General features: G+C 43.3%; 1 protein-coding gene across 5 annotated transcripts in view; it reads left to right on the top strand.

Moving 5' to 3' along the window:
- Window positions 1–23,640, top strand: part of LOC147006388 (uncharacterized) — a 98,844-nt gene that overhangs the window by 67,037 nt on the left and 8,167 nt on the right. The window contains exons 6-7 of one of the 5 annotated variants that reach the window (XM_085868951.1): window positions 5,136–5,259; window positions 9,561–10,284. The exons of 1 other annotated variant lie outside the window; for it this stretch is intronic. In XM_085868951.1, coding sequence (XP_085725077.1) covers window positions 5,136–5,259; window positions 9,561–9,667 — 231 coding nt within the window. In that variant the 3' untranslated portion in view covers window positions 9,668–10,284. Of the gene's footprint in view, window positions 1–2,821; window positions 3,818–5,135; window positions 5,260–9,560; window positions 10,285–23,640 lie in introns of those variants that run through there. 3 more of the 5 variants (XM_085868956.1, XR_015054875.1, XM_085868955.1) reach the window with 3 other exon arrangements.

Here is a 23,640-nt window from a genome sequence, read left to right as displayed (position 1 = left end):
ACGGCCTGTGTGGTTGTTGTTTCTGGCTTGCGGTTTGAAAGTTTTTTTTTTTTTTGCACGTAAGGCCACGCACGTACGGGCACGTATGAGTGTATATAAATGGTAGCAGGAGGAATTTCTTTGGAAAGTGAGGATTGAACAGAGTTGTTTGGTCTGTGGATGTGTAGGACGCGTCTTGATGTAAATGAAGTCGGGAAAATGTGAGCTCAAGTGTTGCGTGTCGCCACACGTGGGGGATAGGGAGAGGAGGGGAAGAGAGGTGAAAATTAGATTGGGATTAAGGATAATTTTCCTCAGTATATGATTGCCCCCAGTATGTGATTGCCCCCAGTGAGCCATGTTTTTGCATTTGAAAGGCAGCCATGAAGGAGTTACGTTTTTTAACAACAACAACAACACCGACGAAAACCGAACAAAGCATGCTGATCAGGCAGAAGCCCCGCCTTCCCGGTTTTTGTGCCAGCAAGCCACGCCCAGAGGTGGAAGAAGCGAATGCACGTTGGGCGTGACGTGAGAATTAAGAGGTTTGGTTGTTGGTTGAGATGGTTCAGTTCGATTTAACAGTAAAGGACGCACGCGGTCGAGAGACGAGAAAGCTCGGAGATGGTGTGAAAGATCAGGGCAGTAGTAGGGCTTTGGTGCTTCTGAGGCATCTAAAATATTTACATGAAAGTGAATGCAGGAAAAAGAGAAAAACTTATTGACTGACACTAAAATCCTCCCAATTCCCTTGTTTTACTTCCTCAGACCCCACTTTCGAGATTTTTCTTCCCCAAAGTCTCCCAAAATCTTCCTCCCCTTTTCACCATATTTTCACCAAAACCCCACTTTTCACCTCGTTTAACCACCCCCATTTTCACCAAAAATCATCATATTTCTCACTGTACTCAAACAGCGAACCAACAAATACTTGTTCACGTTCTATTTCAGGGAAAAACTTAATTTTTTGGTTACACTCCTCACCGTGAAGTGCACCTGAACTTGGTTCTCGGTTGACGTATCTTTATTGAGCAGAGATGAAATGACAAACCTCACTGAATGCTCTTGTCTGAGCATATCATTTTGAGATTGTAGTAGATTCGTTTTCCATTGATTGAATTATCCATGAAGAAATTAATATCAGCATTTCTTTTTGTTTAAATCAGTTTTTATAGATCATTTCCTCGCCTGCGTGAGAATGTATCACCCGAGAAACCAGTTTTACACGCCTTCCCTTGCCAAAAGCAAAGGAACACTTCATTTGTGCTAACAGCTTGAAAATTAAACATTTATCAGTTGGTTTTGTGATTTTGTGACGTGCCCAAAATTGCGAACATCCAAAAACACAAATCGTGTCAAAAATAAATGTTATCCCCAATATTTTTTCACAACCATCAATTTCCTACTCCACACATCCCAATAAACCAAATGGATGTGCTTGTGCTTTGTTCTACCATGGGGCGGGGTTATCTTTTCTTTTCTTTTTCTACCAGCCATGCCACAGCACCATGACATGAGCCTCGACTTGGTACACAAAAAAACAACAAATTAGAAGATGGGGGTATGGTTGCCAGACAATCATTTTGGAGAGAGACAGAGACAGAGACAGAGATTTTTTTCTGGATTGAAACACATACTCCAAGTGTTTGACCAGTTTGTGATTTTTTCAAGATTTGAAGAGGGGGAAGAGGCTGCAGCTTGCCTGTCTGAAGGATGGAGGATGTCATGGCAAAGTGTGGAGTCATCAGCAAATAAATAAAGAGGATTTTCCAGAGTCAGAGAGATCATCAATGAAGATCAGGAATCGTATTGGGCCCAGAACACTGCCTTGCACACTCCAGCCTTGCCAGGGAGAGGAGATGAAAGGATTCTGTTGAGTGCCACGTGTTGGATACGAGAGTAGAGGAGATCAGGAAGAGATGTTTGGAGTTGGCCTTGGATGTCAAAGGCAGACAGTATGGAGAACAAGACAAGATGCCAGACTGTATCAAAAGCATGCGATGTGTTCAGAGAGATGGCGCTGATCTCGTATCTGACATGGGAGGCCACCATCCATTGTTGGGTGAGTGAGTCGAATCTGCATGTCCAAGGTGTCGAGTGACCTGGTCTGAAACCAAGTGGGTGATCTGAGATGAGTTTGTTGGAGAAAACGGAAAGATTTCATATCAACTGTGATGATGGATTCCATGGCCTTGCTGATAATTGTAAGTTAGCTGAAATGTCTGTGGTTGAGGGGATCAGTTTTTGCACCATTTTTATGTAATGCAGTGTGTAATTTTTATGTAATGTAATAAATATTTGATATTTTCATTAAATGTGTTCATTTAAGTGGCTTGTATTGTGTACTGTGCATCCCCCCGTACTGTGCATCCATTTCTGTGCCCCTGTCGCAACGCCATTGCCCCATGTCCTTCCCGCGCACGTGATAATCTCCAAGGATCAACATGTCCATCTCCAAATAAGGAAAAGACCACTCAGCTACCCGGACTGGCGGTGTTTACCGCCCGTCACCACAAATTGGGTCGGGGTGGGGGGGGGGGTGGTTAACCTTGGCCGCAAGTGCCACGACAATATAATAATGCAACTGAAAATATGGTCAGGACAATGACACTGTCTGGAGAAACTCCTGGGGTTATGATGATTGACCTCATGTGACCTTGTCTTCAAACACCATTGACCTTCTGTCCACCTGGTCTCGTCGGTGTTGGACTCGATTTAAAACTGCCTCTATTTTCGGGCAGGTACTCTCTCACTTCTATCATGCAGCTCGTGTGGCCATGAAGGATGAAGTACGTTGCCAAGTGATTCTAGCAGAACCCTAATGGCGTTCAATTGTTTTCAGGTGTTCTTTGAAGACACTCTTGATGAAGCCTTTCCATGACTTCACCGATGATTGGGAGAATCAGGAGATAATTGGCCAAATCTGATACGTTCTGTTTCCATTGTATTTGACCAAACTGGGAGGTTTCCGACATCATTGAGTAGATCGGTGCTCATGGTGTAACTGTATTGGAATGGTTTTACTGGAGGTGCAGCTGGCTCTCGAGTGCATGTCTGAAGCATTGTAGTTCTTGGGGCCGATAGCCTTGTTGCCTCCATTTTAGTATTCGATAATTAGTGCAGTAGTAATCATTTATTGCAAATTGTTACCTTGTGCACTCGAAGGGAAGAGCGGGGTTAATCAATCGCTTGTCTGTCTGTCCGTCCGTCTGTCCACAAACGTCATTTTATGATCGAGGAACAACTTACTTTCAATTCAATGTTGTATTTTGATCACAAATCGGAAACGAAGATGTAGTTTAGCTGTACTTTGAATTCGTCCCGATCGAACGTGCACAGAGACGCGTGAGATATTTTTACTCCGTCTGTCTGGCAGGAAAACAAAATTAAAAATCATTCCAAGCAGGAAACTATTTTTAAGGACACAAATAACAGGCATGAATAACGAATGGAACGTGTTCAATAAGGTGATGTAAAAGGCCATTGGGTCAATGGCAGTAAACTTCGGGATTTTGTTTATTCGACCTTTAAAATCATTATTTTATTTCAATTGAATTAGATACTTGAACACTGTGTGGGGTAAGATGCTCCACAAACTCTCCAGTTTTACATATTATTGTCTTGTGTGTTTATGTGTGTGTTGGAAATGAAGCCAAACATGTCATCGAAAAATTCACCTTCCTCAAAAGTGCTCCACCAAAGGATGTCCAAATTGATGATGAAGTACAATGTAGGACTTGTAAAGGTCAAATTATTTGGATTAAAATCTTCTTTGGAACAAGAGAGGAATCAGCCTCATTAAACTGATTGTGTACAAAACAATTGTACGAACAGTGCTTTCCAACACAGTACTTATGAAACCCATACAACGTATAGCTGCAACTTAAGAAAGCTCAAACGTTTTCATCAAACTTGCTTGAGAAAAAGAATGAAAACAAGAGCGGGAATTGCTTTGCAATACTTGTCTCCGACCGATGTGGTGTATTTTTTTTGGCCAAAATTGACATTAAATTCCTGCAATATCGATATTAGCAACTGGGAATCCATGGAAAACGAGAACAGCACTCCGTGGTGCACGTACCTACACCAGACTGAACAGTATATGTGTTGTATCGCATTGATGGAACGGATCTGGATCCAAACCTGAACCAAAATCTGATTGGCTTGTTCTTGTCGCTTCCACAACTCAAGCACTTAGTTGTGTCATAATCCATACATAACGTTTTGAAATATCATGCCATACATCGTTTATAATCCCATTATGGTCATGGTATGTCACAAAGACGACGTGGGTCCATTTTGGTGAAGATCCAGATCTGAATCACAGAATTTTTATTATTTTTTTCATTAATTCTTCATCATTGAGAGATGGTGCCATTAACTCCAGCATATCGATGAGCAACATTCTCCATCAGGTTTATTCATTTATTAACAGAAAATAAGGACAACAACCAATGTGATCACATCAAACATATTAACAGATTAAATGTATCATCCTCTCATCCTCCAGCTTCATATGATTTCATTGTGTCTCCTTCCACTGCAGGACATTTTTTTCAGCTGCTCCACCTGGAAGAGACGTTCAGAACAGACAAGATGTCAGTGCATGAAGTCATCAACATTTAAATCCTGTATTTAGTTTTCCCTGTCATCATTTTGATGTTTAAACATTTTCTGTCAGGTTTCTCTTATTATTGCTGGGGTTGACAAAGTTGGAGCAAAAATTTCAGAAAGAAAATAACACGGGCATGGGTCCAGATGTCCACCTGACTTTTCCAGGGAGTGATTTGCCATTTCCACAATTTACTTGTCCAAAAGCCCTTTCATTGTGATACAATCACAATGGCTGTCAACATCGTTCATTTCGGCAAAACACTTTTTCTCCTCCTCAATCGCTTTAAACCATCAATTAATTTTCAGATGCAGAACTACGGCTAACAACAACAACAACAACAACAACAACAAACGTTTTGTGACAATTTTCCCCGTTGTCCAGGGGATTGTATGAATGATGGCATTCCTCCATACGAATCTATCCATTGCATCAATGTCGTGCAAATCCAAATATTCCATTTCTTTCTTGACATTTTCAATACATGTGGTTTTGTGGATGTCCTTTCTTCTTTCGACCACGAGCTTTATTGCTCTCTTTTCAGCTTCATCAGCGGAGCTTCGTGGCACATGACCAAACCAACCAAGTCCTCTCTTCAAAAGTTATTCTTCAGTTAATTTCTCGTGTCACACAGGAGAAGGATCTGGGGTTGGTCATCGATATGGAAGGTAAGCAAGCAGCACAGTCCCAGGCAGCTGTTGGCTAAGCAAATAGGGTTTTAGGCTGTCGAAAGAGGGGGATCTATTACAAATCAAAAGAGGTGGTGTTAACATTGCACAGGAATTTAGTGAGGGCTACATCCAGAATATTGTGTGCAGTTATGGTCACCACAGTTGCGGAAGGACATAGATGCCATAGAGAGGGTTCAGCGTAGGGCTACTAGATTGATTCCGGGCCAAGCCAGACTCAGCTGTGAGGAGCGGTTGAAGGAGACAGCGCTTTATTCACGAGAAAGGAGACGGTTGCGAGGAGATATGATGGAGATGTTTAAGATCATGAAAGGCAAAGATAAAATAAGTGCAGATGAATTATTCAACAGAGGAGACAGTGACAGAACCAGGTGCCATCGTCTGAGAGTAAAGAAGAGGAGAGTTTAGATGGGAGTAAGGCAGAGGACTTTCACTCAGAGAGTAGTCAATGCACGGAATGGTCTCCCTGGAAAGGTGGTGGCAGCAGAAATATTAGATAAGTTCAAATTAGAATTAGATAGGTTCCTGTAGGTTATGGAGGTGGAGGGGTATAGGGATGTTGATAAGATTTTTAGGGAGTTTGCATATTGATGGGTAATTGTGTACAGAGTGCTGTTGGTGGGGGTCTTGTGAAGGGGGGTTGTGTGGTTGATGTGTGTTTTTAACCAAGCCCATGCCCCTCTCCGAGAGAAAGAAAATAATTAAATAATAATTTCAACAGCAACAAAAAGAAAACTTCTTTTTTTTTGTACTTTCAAGAATTAAACTTTTTTTCCCCATTTTCTTTCTTGGATTCTGGGTTGGTGTGGTGTTCACACAGGCATGATGGGCTGAATGGCCTCCAGCAGTGTTGGATTTTCTTGTTGTTGTTTCACTCGTATTGATTTTTTTAATCTCTTCCTGATTGCTGAACTTCGCATTCTTTCTTTCAGAGACAATCCATTCAATCATACCATTGTCATCTCTGTTCTTCCCATTCTTTTTACATCTTCGATCATGCCTGAGACCTTCCACAAATGGATTGTAATTGGGAGGGGACACAAACCTATTATCTTTCCCTTGGTTTTCATCAATGTTGGCATTGTCAATGTTTCACTTCCATATGTCAATCCCAGTCTGATGCAGGCTTTCTTAACTCTAACTTTTACAGATGATGGATTGTTTCTGTTCTTAATGATACCAGCAACTTGTCCAGTGATCATCTGAAAATTCTTCCTGTGGAGTTGTCGGTGACAAAACCAACACCCCTTACTGGCTTGCGATTGGGGAGAGACTGACACCGTTGCAGGACGAAAAACAACTGAAAAAAGGGTGCATGAGCTCCCTTCGGGAGCCAATGGTCATCCAAAAAGGAGACTATGTCTCCTAAAAAACACCCATCTGGCTTGGACTGTTTGTGACTACTCAGGAAGCTGAGGGGGAAGTGGAACCCTTGATGTGAGGCAGACGAGCTTGTATTAGCCAACAGCAACCACGAAAGTACAGGAGTGTGGAAGAGTGTGAGTACGCAGTGTCGCTGAAGCCATGGAAGGCATGTTCCTCGTCCGGTGGATGACACTGCAGTCCAATTCTTCCCCAACCACTTTTGTACTATTTTCATGGTATAAGTGGACACTGATTTTTGTTGTCAGTGTTTATTCTTTGAAAAAATAATGAAAGGAGTCGTGAAGACAAATTCTTTCCCCGAAAGATGAAATGAATATGTTCCATAATATGTCTCCCATTCCAAGTACCAGAACCATAATCTCCAAGGACACAAGAACGTTTAGTTTTATTCTAAATTTGAATTAAACTATCATCAATAACTAACCTGCTGGAATTGAAACAACGACAGTCAGAGAAAGCAGACATTGTAACATCGTGTCAAGAGATTTACCAGGATACTCGCTCGGTCCAGTGATTGTAGGAATGTGTAACTTACCGTATTCTCAGATCATTTTCAATGATTCCTCTTTCCCAGGCTAATCTCTGCTGCCGCAGGAGCACAACTTTCAACAGCGGCTCTTCATGCTTTCTCGTGTTTCGATGAGTCTTTTGTTCTTGTGCTGCTCCACGCCCTGCTGCTTCAAACAATCTTTTGGGCCGTTGTCCTCTGAAGCTCTCCTTCACAATCCTCTCATTCTTTATGGGAGGTAATATTATCATCTTATTCTGCATCCGAAGATGATTGCGTTTCCTGTCATTGTGCACGTTTCTCTTCCCGTACTTCACCTGCAAAACACATCCCGAGTCGGGAACACGTCAGTGCATCAAGTATTTGTTATTTTACCTCGTGTCTGAAACCGGGACTGAACCCCATGTTAAAGTTTTTCTGTTATTGAACAGAATGATCATGTTGAGGTGAAACTCTGTGAGCAAACATGACTGTCACTTCCTGGGATCTTGGCACAGTGACAGACAGGCAAAAATAAAGGAGAAAAAAAACAAGTGTGCTGTGATCACATCCATCAAACAGATGAAGCAACTCCACTTGTCTAAGTTCCATGCACAAAAAAATAGTCTTGTGGAGATTGATGGTCATTTCCCGAACATGCAGAGTGAAAATGACGGATTCGGGGGAAGGGGCATGGCCCCCTTTCCTGAATTGGTACGGTCATGGGGAGCACAACCTAAGGTTAGGGCATGGTCACGATGCCGCACAGACATTTTGGTCTGTATCCTGTTTTCGGTTTCTGCGAAGAAGATTTTTGAATAAAATTCCAATATTTCGGGCAAACCCACCTTTCACCCTCTTTTAATGGACAGATCTGGAAGGGAAGCACAACCCTATGAGATCTTACTGTCCTGATGCATTGTACCAAATTTGGTCCATATCAGTTGGGTAGTTTGTGAGGAGAGGATGTTATAGTCAAATGCTAACGGATGGACGGCCGTACACCGGGACCCACTCTGAGCTTATTTCAGAGAAATAACCCAGTAATTTGTTCAGATCGCTCAGAATAATGATGAGCCCCCGACATCTTAAGAATATTCACCTGCTCAAAAGTAGGACAATCCTGTTTTCCTGTACTTCTGGTCGGAGTCATCAAATGGTTCTCCGAGAGCTCACCCTTGCTCTCGCTTGACTGCAGAGCCTCCTTCAAATGTTCGAGCTCAACAACACGTGAAGACTGCGTTTGGTACAGCCTCTTGACGTCTTTGACCTGAAAATGAATTCAAAGAATAAAGAAGAGACAAAGTATATGAAAGAAAAGAACAGGCTATAGAATTTCCCTCTGCCATTTCACATCTCAACCTGGTCCACGAGGACACGTTCAATTTGATTCCGATTAAAATGATCATCAGGAACTAACCTCCTGGATTTCCTCAGTGACCCGCTCTTGCCCCTCTTTCAGCCACTCAGACATTCCGCTTGTTGCAGCAAACGTTACATTGTGCTGCTGTTCGTCCTCATCTGTGTTTTGCTGCAGACAATAATTCAGGAAACGAACTTCTTCTTCGTTTACCTTCCTTTTCAGGAGCTGTCCCTGTGAAAATCACATGACACACAGGACGCACATTATCAATGAGTAATCGTGTTTGCAAAAATCAATGACCATGAAACAAGCACGCTTCAATCACACCCAGGAAACAGATGAACAAATTCCATGTGTCCAAGTTCTTCGAAGAAAATAACTTATTACGATCACACTCGAAATATTGATGAGCCCCCAAGATCATAAGAACATTCACCTGATGAAAACTGGGACAATCCTGTTTTCCTGCACTTCTGATCGGGGTCATCAAATGGTTCGCCGAGAGCTCACCCTCGCCCTCGCTTGACTGCAGAGACTCCTTCAAACGTTCAAGCTCAACAACACGTAGAGACTGCGTTTGGTGCAGCCTCTTGACGTCTTTGACCTGAAAATGAATTAAAAGAATAAAGAGGAGACAAAGTATATGATACAAACGAACAGGTTATAGCATTTCCCTCTGCCATATCGCATCTCAACCTGGTCCACGAGGACACGTTCAATTTGATTCCAATTTAAATGATCATCAGGAACTAATCTCCTGGATTGCCTTCGTGACCCGCTCTTGCCCCTCTTTCAGCCCCTCAGACATTCTGTTTGTTGCAGCAAACGTTACATTGTGCTGCTTTTCGTCCTCATCTGTGTTTTGTTGCAGACAATAATTCTGGAAACGAACTTCTTCCTCATTTACCTTCCTTTTCAGGAGCTGTCCCTGTGAAAATCACATGACACACAGGACACACATTATCAATGAGTAATATTGCCTCGTCACCGAGATCATAAGAATGCTCACCTGATGAAAAGATGGACAATCCTGTTTTCTTGCAGGCTCGATCGGGTTCATCGGAAGGTTCTCCAAGAGCTCCTCACCCTCACTCTCATCCTCGTTTGTCTGCAGAACCTCCTCCAAATGTTGCTCAAGCTCGATAATATGAAACATCTGCTCTTGGTTCCGTTTATTGAAGGCTTTAACCTGAAAATGAATTTCGGGAATATCGGGAACAAAGAGAAGACAAACGAACAGGCAACATGATTTCCCCGACCACATTGTAGCATAACTAATCTCAACCTGGTGCACAAGGACACATTAAATTTGAAACACGTTTCAATTCTCGTCAGGAACGAACCTGATGGACTGTCTTGCTGAGTCCGCCCTGCCCCTCTTTAAGCCACTCTACGATTCCCCTCATTACTGCAAGCTTTTCATTGTGCTCGTCTATGTCCTCCATTGCATTTTGATGCAGAAAATGATTCAAAGAATGAACCTGTTCCTCATCTTGTTTCCTCCTCAGGAGTTGTTCCTGTCAAATCACGTGACACACAGGACATGCAGATGAATGAGTGATGCACATGTCTGTCACGGAATATGGGGCAAAGGGAAAGTGTCTTTTATGATCACTCAGGTGTGACCAGAATCCCACAACTTGCTCACCTGCTCGACCACATGGTGCTGCTCCTGGTGATGCTTTCCATGTAGCTCAGTGTCCTGCTCCATGAAGAACACCGCTCTGCTCGTTGGTTGAAGGTCGGTGGTGAGCTGCTCAGTCGGAACATTAAGCTCCTCAAGACACTCGATCTCCTGCAGGACCATATGGTGCTGCTCCTGGCGATGCTTTGCATGGAGCTCAGTGTCCTGCTCCATAAAGAACACCGCTCTGCTCGTTGGTTGAAGGTCTGTGGTGAGCTGTTCAGTCTGAACATGAAGCTCCTCAAGACACTCAATCTCCTGCTGGACCACATGGTGCTGCTCCAGGTGATGCTTTGCACGGAGCTCAGTGTCCTGCTCCATGAAGAACACCGCTCTGCTCGTTGATTGAAGGTCCGTGGTGAGCTGTTCAGTCTGAACATGAAGCTCCTCAAGACACTCAATCTCCTGCTGGACCACATAGTGCTGCTCCCGGGGATGCTTTGCACGGAGCTCAGTGTCCTGCTCCATGAAGAACACCGCTCTGCTCATTGGTTGAAGGTCCGTGGTGAGCTGTTCAGTCTGAACATGAAGCTCCCCAAGACACTCACTCTCCTGCTGGACCACATGGTGCTGCTCCTGGTGATGCTTTGCATGTAGTTCAGTGTCCTGCTCCATGAAGAACACCGCTCTGCTCGTTGGTTGAAGGTCTGTGGTGAGCTGTTCAATCTGAACATGAAGCTCCTCAAGACACTCAATCTCCTGCTGGACCACATGGTGCTGCTCCAGGTGATGCTTTGCACGGAGCTCAGTGTCCTGCTCCATGAAGAACACCGCTCTGCTCGTTGATTGAAGGTCCGTGGTGAGCTGTTCAGTCTGAACATGAAGCTCCTCAAGACACTCAATCTCCTGCTGGACCACATAGTGCTGCTCCTGGGGATGCTTTGCACGGAGCTCAGTGTCCTGCTCCATGAAGAACACTGCTCTGCTCATTGGTTGAAGGTCCGTGGTGAGCTGTTCAGTCTGAACATGAAGCTCCCCAAGACACTCACTCTCCTGCTGGACCACATGGTGCTGCTCCTGGTGATGCTTTGCATGTAGTTCAGTGTCCTGCTCCATGAAGAACACCGCTCTTCTCGTTGGTTGAAGGTCCGTGGTGAGCTGTTCAGTCTGAACATTAAGCTCCTCAAGACACTCACTCTCCTGAGACATTTTCATGTTGTGCTGTCGTCGCTGGAACATATGACAATAAATATCATCACTGTATTAAACAGAGGGAAACTTTTTAAAGTTCACATTGTGCACAGTCTACTCTGTATAATGATTATTATCAGAAATGAAGTGATTAAAAAACTCTTAAAAAACAAACTTGTGACCTTTGATCAATTTCACATGTTGAAAAAGAACCCTCTACAAGGGCTTCCCCAAAATGACATCATCACCTTCAGGTTTGCACAATTGGTGGGACAAGGGATTTACCTTCTCCCAAAAATGGGTCTTCTTCTTCTTCTTCTTTTTCTTCTTCTTGTTCTTCTGCTTCGGTTCATTCACCTCATCTTCACTTCCTTCAGTTGTGTGATTGTGATTTACACACAGCAACCCCTTCATGTTGTTCATAAACCTCTTGAACAAGGTTTTTCTCCTTGGTGAAGCCACGTGGTTTTCATCAAAGGTTGTTGCTGCTGTTGAAGTTTCCTTCGTTTTCTGAAGGTCTCCTGTATGCATGGTGGTTGGGGTGGTTGTGGTGGTTGTGCCAGTTGCACCATCCACCACCCAAGCTCTCTGATCACAACGTTTCCTCACCATATTTCCTCGACCTGCAAATCATTTGGGGGAGATGGGTTGAAATTCAGTGTGAGGTTCATCATTATCATTGATACTGTAACGTATTCGGGTCTTCATTGATCACGGTCATGTCAGGCAAAGTCACCTTCGGTTTCCCACCGAGCAATGTGAGTGATTGGTTTTCAATAAAATATGTGAACAGTCACAAACAGGTGTGCACACACGAACCAACGGTTCTCCACACAGGATTTCTCTCCAAGACAGAGCAAGAAGGCAGGCTGATGATGTCACAATCATTATCGATCATAATGAAGCACACACCAACAAACACACACCAACACACACACACACACACACACACACACACACACACACACACACACACACACACCAACTCACACCAAAGTTATCAACCTGAGTAAGAGATGAACACGAAACGTGAACAACGACAAACAACCTCCGTCTGCTGTCACGGATCGAAATACGACAGAAAACTGGAACAGCACTCGGTGGAACACGTTCCTCCACCAGGTTGAACAGGTGACGTTTTGTATCCCACTGATAGGTCGGATCTGGACTTGAACCAAAATCGAATCAGATTGTTCTCATCATCTCCACAACCTGTCCACCAAGGTCCGTCCGAACCCGTCCATCACCTTCTGAGATATCGTACTCACAAACACACAATGGAGTTCACATTTGGGAAAATCACAGCCGAACAAACAAGAGAGTAAATAAGATTCGGACTCACAGATTTGGCCAGGACACCTGTCGAGTTTTAAAATCAAGGTACTCCGGGTACAGAACACCTGTCGAGTTTTTAAATCCAGGTACTCCAGGTACAGAAGACCTGTCGAGTTTTTAAATCAAGGTACTCCGGGTACAGAACACCTGTCGAGTTTTTAAATCAAGGTACTGCAGGTACAGAACACCTGTCGAGTTTTTAAATCAAGGTACTCCAGGTACAGAACACCTGTCGAGTTTTCAAATCCAGGTACTCCGGGTACAGAACACCTGTCGAGTTTTTAAATCAAGGTACTGCAGGTACAGAACACCTGTCGAGTTTTTAAATCCAGGTACTCCGGGTACAGAACACCTCACGAGATTTTAAATGAACGTTCTCCAGTGAGCACTCTTGCCGATTACGTCACAGAGACCGTTACACGTCACACATGTGACGTCACAAAGACCACCCCCACACACTTCCCTGTTTGTGTTTTATTTTTTTACTTTTACAATTCTTTGCACCGTTCATGACGTCATCCACTTGGCGTCGTTTTGTTCAAAACAAGAATCTCTTCAGATATTTCGGGCGGGAAATATTGTGTGAACGATGATTTGTTCCTCCGCTGAAAGCCGAGACAGGAAAGATATTTTGGTATTTTGTTTGTTCATTCAAATGTCATTCGTTCACTCATTCCTTCTCTCTTTCCTCACTCCATTCCGTCACGTCATTCATTCACGTCGTTCATTCCGACACGAAGTTGTAACTATAAACTGGCGCTTTTTCTTTTTCCGGTTGGAGAAACCTCAATGTTCTACGAACAGATGTGTACAAATAACTTCGATCATTATTTAAATAAACGAGAAAGAAACACGTGACGCGTCACTGGCGGAGTGGGCGGGGCTTGTCTCTGGTGATTTGAGCGCGGAATCGAACCTCTTGATGCAGGGACGGGGCCTCCAAGTCCTCCAAGGTTTTTGTTTTGCTTTCACTTTGTTGTGAAATGTTTTTTTTTTTTACATGATCCTCATTATTTGCTCCACAACTTACAAATCCTTCTGTGGCAGAAATATATAAAAATATAAAAATATTTCATTCAGTTTCGAGGAAAAAAAAAACCTTCATCTACATCACGTGACACATCCCTTCCTTTCCAATCCTCGTGGTCTCGGAGAACCTGCAGTTTGTAGCATAAGTCCTGTGTGATGAGCATGACGTTCTGGTCCTGAAAACAAAGTATACCAAGGTTGCAGGGTGGGGGGGGTGGAGTGGGAGGGGGTGAATGGGGAGAGGGTGAGGTGAATAATTCTTGACGTCATTCCATTCAGTTACCACGTTTATATAAATGTTCGTTTTCATTGTTACATTTCATTTCCTCCTGTGAGCTTGTCCTGTCCACATCGACCTGTTGTGTTGACTCCTCATCGATTCTTTCACATCACGTGACTGTTTCGATACCTTTGATCAAGGTAAGCTTATTCTTCTTCTTCTCTAGATTTTCTGGATATCACGAGCTTTGCAATTGTGTGGATCTTCGGGAACAAATGTGAATTCGGGAATACAGGCTCACACCTTCTCTTCTTTTTTTTTGCAGTATTTCATGATGTCATAATGATACTTGTGTGGGAAAAGTCATCGGCACTGATGAGGAATAGGTTCTGATCCCAATGCCCCAGACGTTGAACCTGATGCTGTACTGCACATCCTCCGCCGCAGTATTGTCGAACTACGGCAGCTTCTGAAGATGATCAGCTTGTGGAATCTTGCGGTGAGGACGGTGATCCTGAATCTGATGAGGAACCCAGAGGGAATGGCCAACAAACCATTCAAACCGGTCGTCATGGTACACAATGGAGTGAAAACGCTCCACTTTAACACGAGGGACAAAGGCACAACATCATGAAAAACATTCCAGGTCCTGCACCAGGAACTACAACAACATCACCTAAAGATGCGTGGGATCTCTTTGTCACTAACAACATGAGGGAAGACATTCACCACTGAACCAACATCGAAGAGTGAAGAGCAGCAGTAAGTAGGAAAAAGGTGTGGAAGGATAGCTCCAAAAATGAACTTTTGGCTATTTTTGGTGTTTCATTGTTCACAGTGAATGAGAAAAACTGGGACATGTCCATTCAGGATCTCGTTGGAGATCGGGTGTCAAATCCCATGTGTCATGCCACAATGTCTGTTGAAAGATTTGAAGACTTTCGCCGTTTTCTGAGGTTCGACAGCAGAAGGACGAGAGACTTGCATCTGCAAGAAGAGCACATGGGAGCCTTTCAATATATATGGGGCCTTTTCCTTGAAAACTTAAGTAAGAGGTTTGGCCCCCACGAATGTGTGACGGTGGATGAGCAGCTGATTCCGTTCAGAGAACGATACAAGTTCATGCAAAATATGGAATAAAGATTTTTTCTGGATTTGTGATTCCCAAACCTCGTCCGCTCTCGATGGGATTGTCTGTACGGGAAAGCAGCCTTGCCAAGAAGTCCAGAAGAATCTGCGTTCAAGCATTTTGAGGATATTGTCCACTGCCTTGAGAAAAACCGGCCGCAACATCACAATGGACAATTTTTTTTTTTCACAAGTGTGCCCCTTGCTGAAGAACTGCTTGAGCAAAGATTAACACTTGTGGGGACACTTCAGCAAAACAATCCAGATATACCTGCTCTCATGAAACCTTGCAAGAAACAGCAGGTTTATAGTTCTGAATTTGGTTTCAAGAGAAATGTCACCATGGTGAGCAATGTACCAAAGAAGCGCAAGGCTGTCATTTTGTTCAGCACACTCCACCATGATAAATCGGTGGTGGAAGACAGCAAGAAAGATAAACCAGAGATAATCGTGTATAACAGTAGCATCAAAGGGGGTGTCAATGTTATGGATCGGATGGTACGCACCAATTCGTGCAAACGGCAAATCATAAGATGCCCGTTGGTCAAACGATGTCCTTGATATGGCTACTCTGAATGATCAAGAGCAGAGTCACCCGAAAAGGAAAAGGTGCTGTTGTTGCCCTTCAAGTAAAAGTCGGAAAATTTATCTGACGTGCAAGACATGCGAAGTCCTTGAAAGTCCTTGAAATGCATTATCTTCTATTTCTTGGGCATTTGCATAACCTTGTAAAATACATTCATCATCCACTTATACTTCTCTTCAAAATAAAAGGATGAATGAATCACTCTTTTGAGCAAATACTCGAGGATAGCATTGGTGTCGGGTATTTGACAATGTTGATTATATAAATATATATATATATATTTTTTTCTCGATAAAAGGAACAGTGAATCAACATTTTTGAGCAAATGCTCCTCCATGAGCTTCAACTATATCGAGAAAAATAAAGTTAAAAAATTGGGGAAAAAAATTACATTACCTGAATGGGATTCTTCCAAAAATTAGAATCAAAGAATCACCTTTTATGAGCAAATATATATCCAAGAGCATTGACTACGATTGAAAAAGAAAAAAAAAGTATGTAAAAAGAATGAAATAACTTTACACTTTTGCATGTGCTGGGCCTCCCAGGCCCCCAAGGCTGCATGGGTGTAGGATTTTTTTTATGACTATCAAAGGGTTGGTTGGCATAGAAATAAAAGTGAAGAGTTGCCACAGCAACCTGGCTTGGATTGATGCTTCCATCAATGGATATACTGATCGACAATTGGAGGGTTGCATGTGATGTCACAATGTCACGTGTCTGCATGGAGTGGTCCCGGCCGCCATGCTGATGGTCAACGCTATATTGTTTACAACAGATTCTCATATAAATTTGCCCTATCCCAAGTGGAAATGTTTTTTTCTTGCTCTATTTGTGTGGGTTCAAACCGGTCTGATTGAGAGGACAGGATAGTCTTTCATTTCAAACAGTGTATTGTTGCCGGGCTGGGTATCGGCTGTGAGCTCGACCGCTAGATAGAGCAGTCGAGTCAGCTCGACCGATTGTCCCGAATTTAGATCGTACCTTTTCGGAAAACTCCGAAAAGGTACGGGTCCCTTATCAGACCGTGAAGCATCAATATTTCTGCCACGTGGTACAGTGTTATTTGCCAATTTTCAAAATACCGAGAGACCACGTGGCGATTTACCGAGTCTCCACACCCTCGACGACACCCAGACGGAACGAGCCGTTTAGCGTACTCGAACCGCGTGCGACCCAAGCGGTTTATCGCCGAGATCCGTCGGTCCAAATGTCCCGTCACTGCGGCAACAGCCTGGCTAATTTCCCAACACGCAGCACGCTAAGCCAATAGAGGAAAGGACACAAACGAGCTGAAACGTTTCACAAATGGGGATGTTTATTGACAATAATAATTGGGGAACGAGGGAAGCACGCAAGAGCAGAGTTAAACCGATTAAAAGAAATGCACGTATGTACAGCAAAGAGCACTTAAACAATTCACTACTTATTGGACTGGCACAACAAACGCACACACGCACGCAGAAGAATTGGACCAAAATGGTCTTTATTCGGACCTCCAGCCTGGATGACTGTCGAGCTGGAGGTGAGAGTCTGTTTGACCTTTCCGCCTCGTGCGGTCTTCAAGGACCAGGTCCTTGGGGCAGAACTGGATCCTCAGCACGATCCAGACAATCGAGACGCCCTCACAACCGGGCTCCAGGCGAACGAAGTCGGCAGGGCGAAGGCTGGCAGGAGAAGACCCTCCATTGCACTGACCACTCCGTGCGCAGACGCTTTCACACTCCACCACCTTGTGCGCGGATGTTCACTTCTTGCCAGAACCCCCACCCCTCCTTTTTGTGCTTAGGCACGAGAGACCACCTTTTGTCGCCACTCGCCTCCTCATTGGACGATCCGTTCTCGGACGACTCGTCGCGCCTCCCGATTGGCCGGGGCCGAACACTCTATCTGGCTAAGGCGGAGCCAGCCTGAGGTGCTGAGCTTCCTGGTTGGACAAGGAGCATGCCCCTGCCCTTCTGGGCAGAGTCCAGATCTGAGGTGATGAGCTTCCTGGTTGACAAGGAGCACGCCCCTGCCCTTCTCGGCGGCGTCTCGACCTGATGTGATGAGGTTCCTGGTGGGTCAAGGAGCACGTCCCTGCCCTTCTGGGCGGAGCCTCGATCTGAGGTGATGGAAATCTCCGCCCCCATATGTGATCGGACACACGTAGACAATGGCGTCGAGCAGAGCGAGGGGAACATGACGCTGGCGTTGATAGTGGTGTAAAAATAAACGAAAAGAAAACTGAACGATTAAAATAACTTCACAGCGCAGGAACATTTAATTGCCCATTAGACTAGGGTCGGGACCCTAACTGGCAACATGTACTTACCAATATAACTGATCTATAGGATATGTATGTTGAGTGTAGTAAATCCGTTACAGTCTGACCCACCAGGGCTCTCAAACAGAGGAATTGTATGGAAAACGATGAAAAGGTTCAGTAGCGACGTGTGTGTGTGTGTGTGTGTGTGTGTGTGTGTGTGTGTGTGTGTGTGTGTGTGTGTGTGTGTGTGTGTGTGTGTGTGTGTGTGTGTGTGTGTGTGTGTGTGTGTGTGTGTGTGTGTGTGTGTGTGTGTGTGTGTAAATCAAGTCAGTCATGTTTGCAGCGGTCACTTCATCAGTGGTTAGTATTTTTGACTTTGAGTCAAATGATTCAAAATCACAAAGTCAACACTCTTGAAAGAGCAAGAACAGCACGGATCAGGATGCAGCAGAACAAAAGGAACAGCAAAAATAGAAAGGGGTGGGGGGAGCACCAACTGTGGAGTTGAGGGATAAAATAGATGAAGACAGCAGTGGATGCAGGGAAGAATAAGAGGGAAGGACTGGGCTGTATATGCCTGGTGTTGGCTTAATAGTTAGAGTGGTGGGCTTGGGACCCTCAGGTCCTGAGTTCAAATCCCACTTTCTGTTGAATTAATACCAGGTGGGTTTGACTCTGCCTGTCATCCTTCCGAAGTCAGCAAAATGATTGCCAGCTTGCTCGTATCCTGTGTCGGAGTGGCGACCCGTCCAATATTGTGTCCAATAGCCAAGGAGACTGTTGAAGCAGCACCAACGCTCTGCACAGAGTATGGTCCCGATGGATGGATGGATGGATTGACTGAGCTGGAAATACAACTGCAGCAAACCCTGCAATGGTGATGAATGTGTGGCAAGTGGAACCAGTGACCCACCATCTTGGAATACCCTTAAGGCAGGTCAGCTGCACTGGTTTCAGTGATAGATGGTGTCCTGCTGTAATTTCGACTGGAATCGATGCATTCCTGCAAGTTGAAAGTGACCATAAGTATCACTTTTCACAAGTTAAGGAACTTTATTTGATATTAAACAGGTAACAAAGACATAAAACGTGATAACCTCCGTTGTTTTAGAAGTTTTGCTGTGTGGAGTTCAATGGGTACCCAGATTTATGTACATCTCAAATTGCCGCCAGTCTCCCAGTCAGCTGTCTTTCATCAGATCGCAAAATAAAGTGAGGGGCACGTGTATGCCATCATGTACTGTGCTTGTGCCACATTTGAACAATATCTGACCATACATGTTTGAGAAATGGTTGAGGACACATTTACGTAACAAAATAGCCACCAGTCGGCCATCTTCTATCTGATCTCGAAAAAAAATGACTGCGTATGTAATCAATCATTCGTTATCTGTGTGCTTAGTTTGAACAACCCCGGTAAATGCATATCTGAGAAATGGTTGAGGACGTGTTCAACATGGGGGGGGGGGGTTTACACTGGGTTTTTTTTTTGTTGCAAGAAATGGTTGAGGACGTGTTCGACAATGAGTTAACATGGCCGCCAGTCGGCCATCTTGGATCTGATGTCAAAAAATGACGTTCACATGTATATCATCATGTGTTGTCTTTGTGCCAAGTTTGAATAAAATCTGTCCATACATGTACAAGATATGGTTGTGGACGCGCACACGAAAATCGAGACCAAATGCATAAGCCCCCTTTTTGGACCAACTCCAATGGGGGCTAATAAGTTTTTGAAATGTTTATTGATCTTATTATTATTGTTATTTGCGAAAATCAAAGATTTTTCAAGTACATTGGTTGGTTGCATGCATTATTCTGTTTGTTTTTTAAATGTTTATCACCAAGAGGTCACAATTTTAAACCGATCTTCACGAAACTTCACCACATGGTAGAGTTCGTCAAAAGGAAGAAACCTATTGTTTTTTTCAGGTCAAAAAGTCAACATAGGCCAAAGGTCAACAAATTTATTAAATTTGTAACAACCTTATCAATTTTAATAAAATAGAATTGCCAATTTTAATCCGAATGAATCGAACTTTGAAGAGGAGTTGCAGATTTGGTCATTGTATTCAACCACCAATTATTTTTGAGGTCAACTTCCGTGAAATTTCTAAAATCACCAATTTTCATCCCATTTACTTTAAATTTGAAGAGGATTTGCATATCAGGTCACTGAATTCAATGAACAAGTAGTTTTGAGGTTAACATCGGCCAAAAACTCGACAGAGGCTGAGTTTCTAACATTGTCAGTTTTCATCCGATTGATTTGAAATTTGAAGAGGAGGAGGAGGAGATTGGGACCGTACTATGTGTGGAGCGTTGGTGCTGCCTAAGCAGTCTCCTTGGCTATTGGGCACAATACTGGACGGGTCGCCACTCCGACACAGTATACCAGCATGCTGGCACTCATTTTGCCGACCTCGGAAGTATGGCAGGCCGAGTTGACCCCACCTGGTATTCATTCAACAGCTGAGCGGGATTTGAACTCGGGATCCAAAGCCCACCACCCAAACCATGAAGGCAACACCAGGCATAAATTTGAAGACGATTTGTGCATTTGTTCATTGAATTCAACCACCAATTATTTTTAAGGTCAAATTTGTTTTATAGAGTTTGCAAGTATCGTGCTATGCACCTCTTGTTGTTTTTATTTATTTATTATTGTTTGGCTCTCAGCGGTGAAGTTTCAACTCTGCAATATTTGCTTGATCAGTCTTGTGTATATATATATATATATATATATATATATATATATATATATATATATATATATATATATATATATATATATATATATATATATATATATATATATTCACGTTGATGTGTTTCATTTGTCATGTTTATGTGTATCCTCACTATAATTCATGGACCGGTGTGTGTGCGTGTGTGCTTGTCGTGCTACTCCTACATTCCTGGGCTGATTACATCCAGACTTGTGATGTAGGATCAGCTTGACCCCAATTAATGTATTATATAGGGGTGTTTTTATCTTTGCTGGTGGTCTTGAGGGTGGAGGGGGAGGATGCAAATCCTCCATGTTAATGTATGTCATATAATGCCGTCTCCAGGTGGGGGTTGGGTGGGGGGAGGGCTATTACAAGTCTCCACCACCTCCAGTACAGTGTATTCCTGTCTCCACGTTTTCCAGTGCAGTGAGGTGTTTTATCAGCAGTTGGTATGCTTATGTCTGGAAGGAACATCGTCTTGGACTATGTCCATGAGGAACATTGTTATGAACCCCCCCCCCCCACTTTAATTCCATCTTATTGAGGATCTGAAATTCAATTGTTCTCACACTCAAACTAACTCAATTTGACACTTCTGACTTCCTAAAATCAGACTGTCAGTTTTGTCAGTCACCTTCGTAGCTTTATTACAAGACTCCGAAAGGAAAACAAATGTGAATTGATCTGTCAACGCAACCTGATAAAATCCAGCACTTATCGCACTCAGCTATGCCTGTACCTTACCTGATGCATTCCAGCGAGGGAAGGGTATTCGAACAAGGCGGTTGCGTGACACCAGAAGTGCAAGCTGTAGGTTCGCTCCAGTATATATATATATATATATATATATATATATATATATATATATATATATATATATATATATATATATATATATATATATATATATATATATATATATATATATATATATATATATATATATATATATGTATATATATATATATATATATATATATATATATATATATATGTATATATATGTATATATATATATATATATATATATATATATATATATATATATATATATATATATATATATATATATATATATATATATATATATATATATATATATATACACAGCTCGATGCAAGGGTTGGACAAGATGGATAAAGAAAGAAAGACTGGATATTTTGAAGGAGGTGGGTTTGAAGATGGGAGGTGCGGGGAGGGGACTTAACGGGGATGGAAAAGATTATAGTTTTGGATTGGGGATGATCTAAGATGGTGGGGAACGACTGACTTGAAGACTTGGAGGTTAAAATGAGACTGAACAGAATGTCGAAGTTGGTACTACAAGCATGGAAAAATGATTAACGAAAGATTGGAGGTGAGCAGTGATTATGAATTTTGGGAGCCTCACCAGAAGAGTGTTGCCGGAGGACCGTGTGCACCCTGCAGAAATCTGCGTTTGGGAGGAGGGGACAAAGCACAGAGAGATCAAAGGGTGCAAGCCCAGAAAGGAGGAAGTGGAGGAGAGAGAGAGAGATTGAGACAGACAGACAGACAGACAGACAGACAGACAGACAGACAGACAGACAGACAGACAGACAGACAGACAGACAGACAGACAGACAGACAGACAGACAGACAGACAGACAGACAGACAGACAGACTACCGACCACCGACCTATCTGAGATGGCAAAGTGATCGGCCCATAGACTCAGCCTCATCATGGGAGATTCCAATGATATTGAAGGCTTTGGTTTCCAAGGCATCAAGCTGAGCAAGGAGCGCCATTCCAGAGAAGCGAACAGTATTCCATCAAACTTCGGATGAAGGCATTGTCGGTGAATAGGAGTTAAGGTCTGCCAAGGAAGGACTTTGCATGACGGATGCTTCTGATTTCTCTTTGGATACTTCTCACCTTTCAAACACTTCCGATTTCTCTAATGTCATTGAGGTCGTTCATTTGCTTTGCAGTCTGTTGTTCACCCCTTTTAACTTCTTGTGTTTTCCTGCCTTTCTCTTATAGCCCATCCACAATGCAGTGGGACATGGGGTTTCGCAGTCACGTCTGTGTATGTGTCATTGTGTCTTTCCAGTCCATAACCTTTTTACCATTTGAGCTTTTTGCCATCAACAGACCTTTGAAATTTTCAAAAAAAATCTCAAATTAATTTTTTCAAAAATCGGGCCACGACTGGCTGTGGGCAGTACATTCAGCCATATTGTCAAAAATTTCCAGCCGGATCCTATGAAAACTGTCGGAGAAGATAGACTTTGCATGAACCCTGGTCTAAAACACTAAAAAAAACGAACTTCGTTATATCTCAGAGACTATGAGTCAGATATACATGAAACTGGTATGGTAGGTTCATGGTATGTCATAGTTACGTGTGAGAAAGAACCGTTGCTATGGACGCTTTTGTTTGCTAGTAACGGCTGAAAAACGACTAAATTCGACTTGATCGACTACCCATGTCCGCCTACCGGCTTGTATTATATATTGTTACGTTTGAGGGGGGGGGGTATGCATTCAAAGGGTAATTAGGATGTTTAATTAGGTATGCCATGCTGTTCGAGTTTACCAGGATCTCGATGTAATAAGTAGCAATTCAGTGGTGACAAGTTGTCTCGTAAATGTTCATTTCTTCAAGGGGGGAGATGATCATTGTCACGTAATTAGATAGGGACACGGGATAGGGTAAGTGTGTCTGCGTAAACCCCTTTTGGTATTCTCTGAAGACTGGCCGTGACGTCACAGGACAGTGCAGCGGTTGGCTCAGCCCCGTGATCATGATTGGCGGAAGGCGATGGCGGTGGGCCAATAAATGGCTCGATTGGCAGTGACGAGGACGAAGGATAAAAAGGTTCTGTTCGGGGTCGAAAAGGAAGAGGAAGAAGATTACAACCAAAAGATCGTGGTTTTTTTTGGTGTGGAAGCTGTGGCGGCAGAGAGCGTCCTTGTTGTTGTGCTGAATCGATCGTGTTCTTGATCGTGTCTGGGAGCCTTGCCGAGCCTCGTGCCTCGCTTTGGTTGGCTCTGGGGTTCTGCTGACT

The sequence above is a fragment of the Eptatretus burgeri genome, unplaced genomic scaffold (assembly GCF_056783735.1).
Source record: "Eptatretus burgeri isolate ZD-2024b unplaced genomic scaffold, Ebu_testis_v1 Ebu_testis_scaffold_3181, whole genome shotgun sequence".
NCBI lineage: Eukaryota > Metazoa > Chordata > Myxini > Myxiniformes > Myxinidae > Eptatretus > Eptatretus burgeri.
This window is presented reverse-complemented; position numbering and strand designations above follow the sequence as displayed.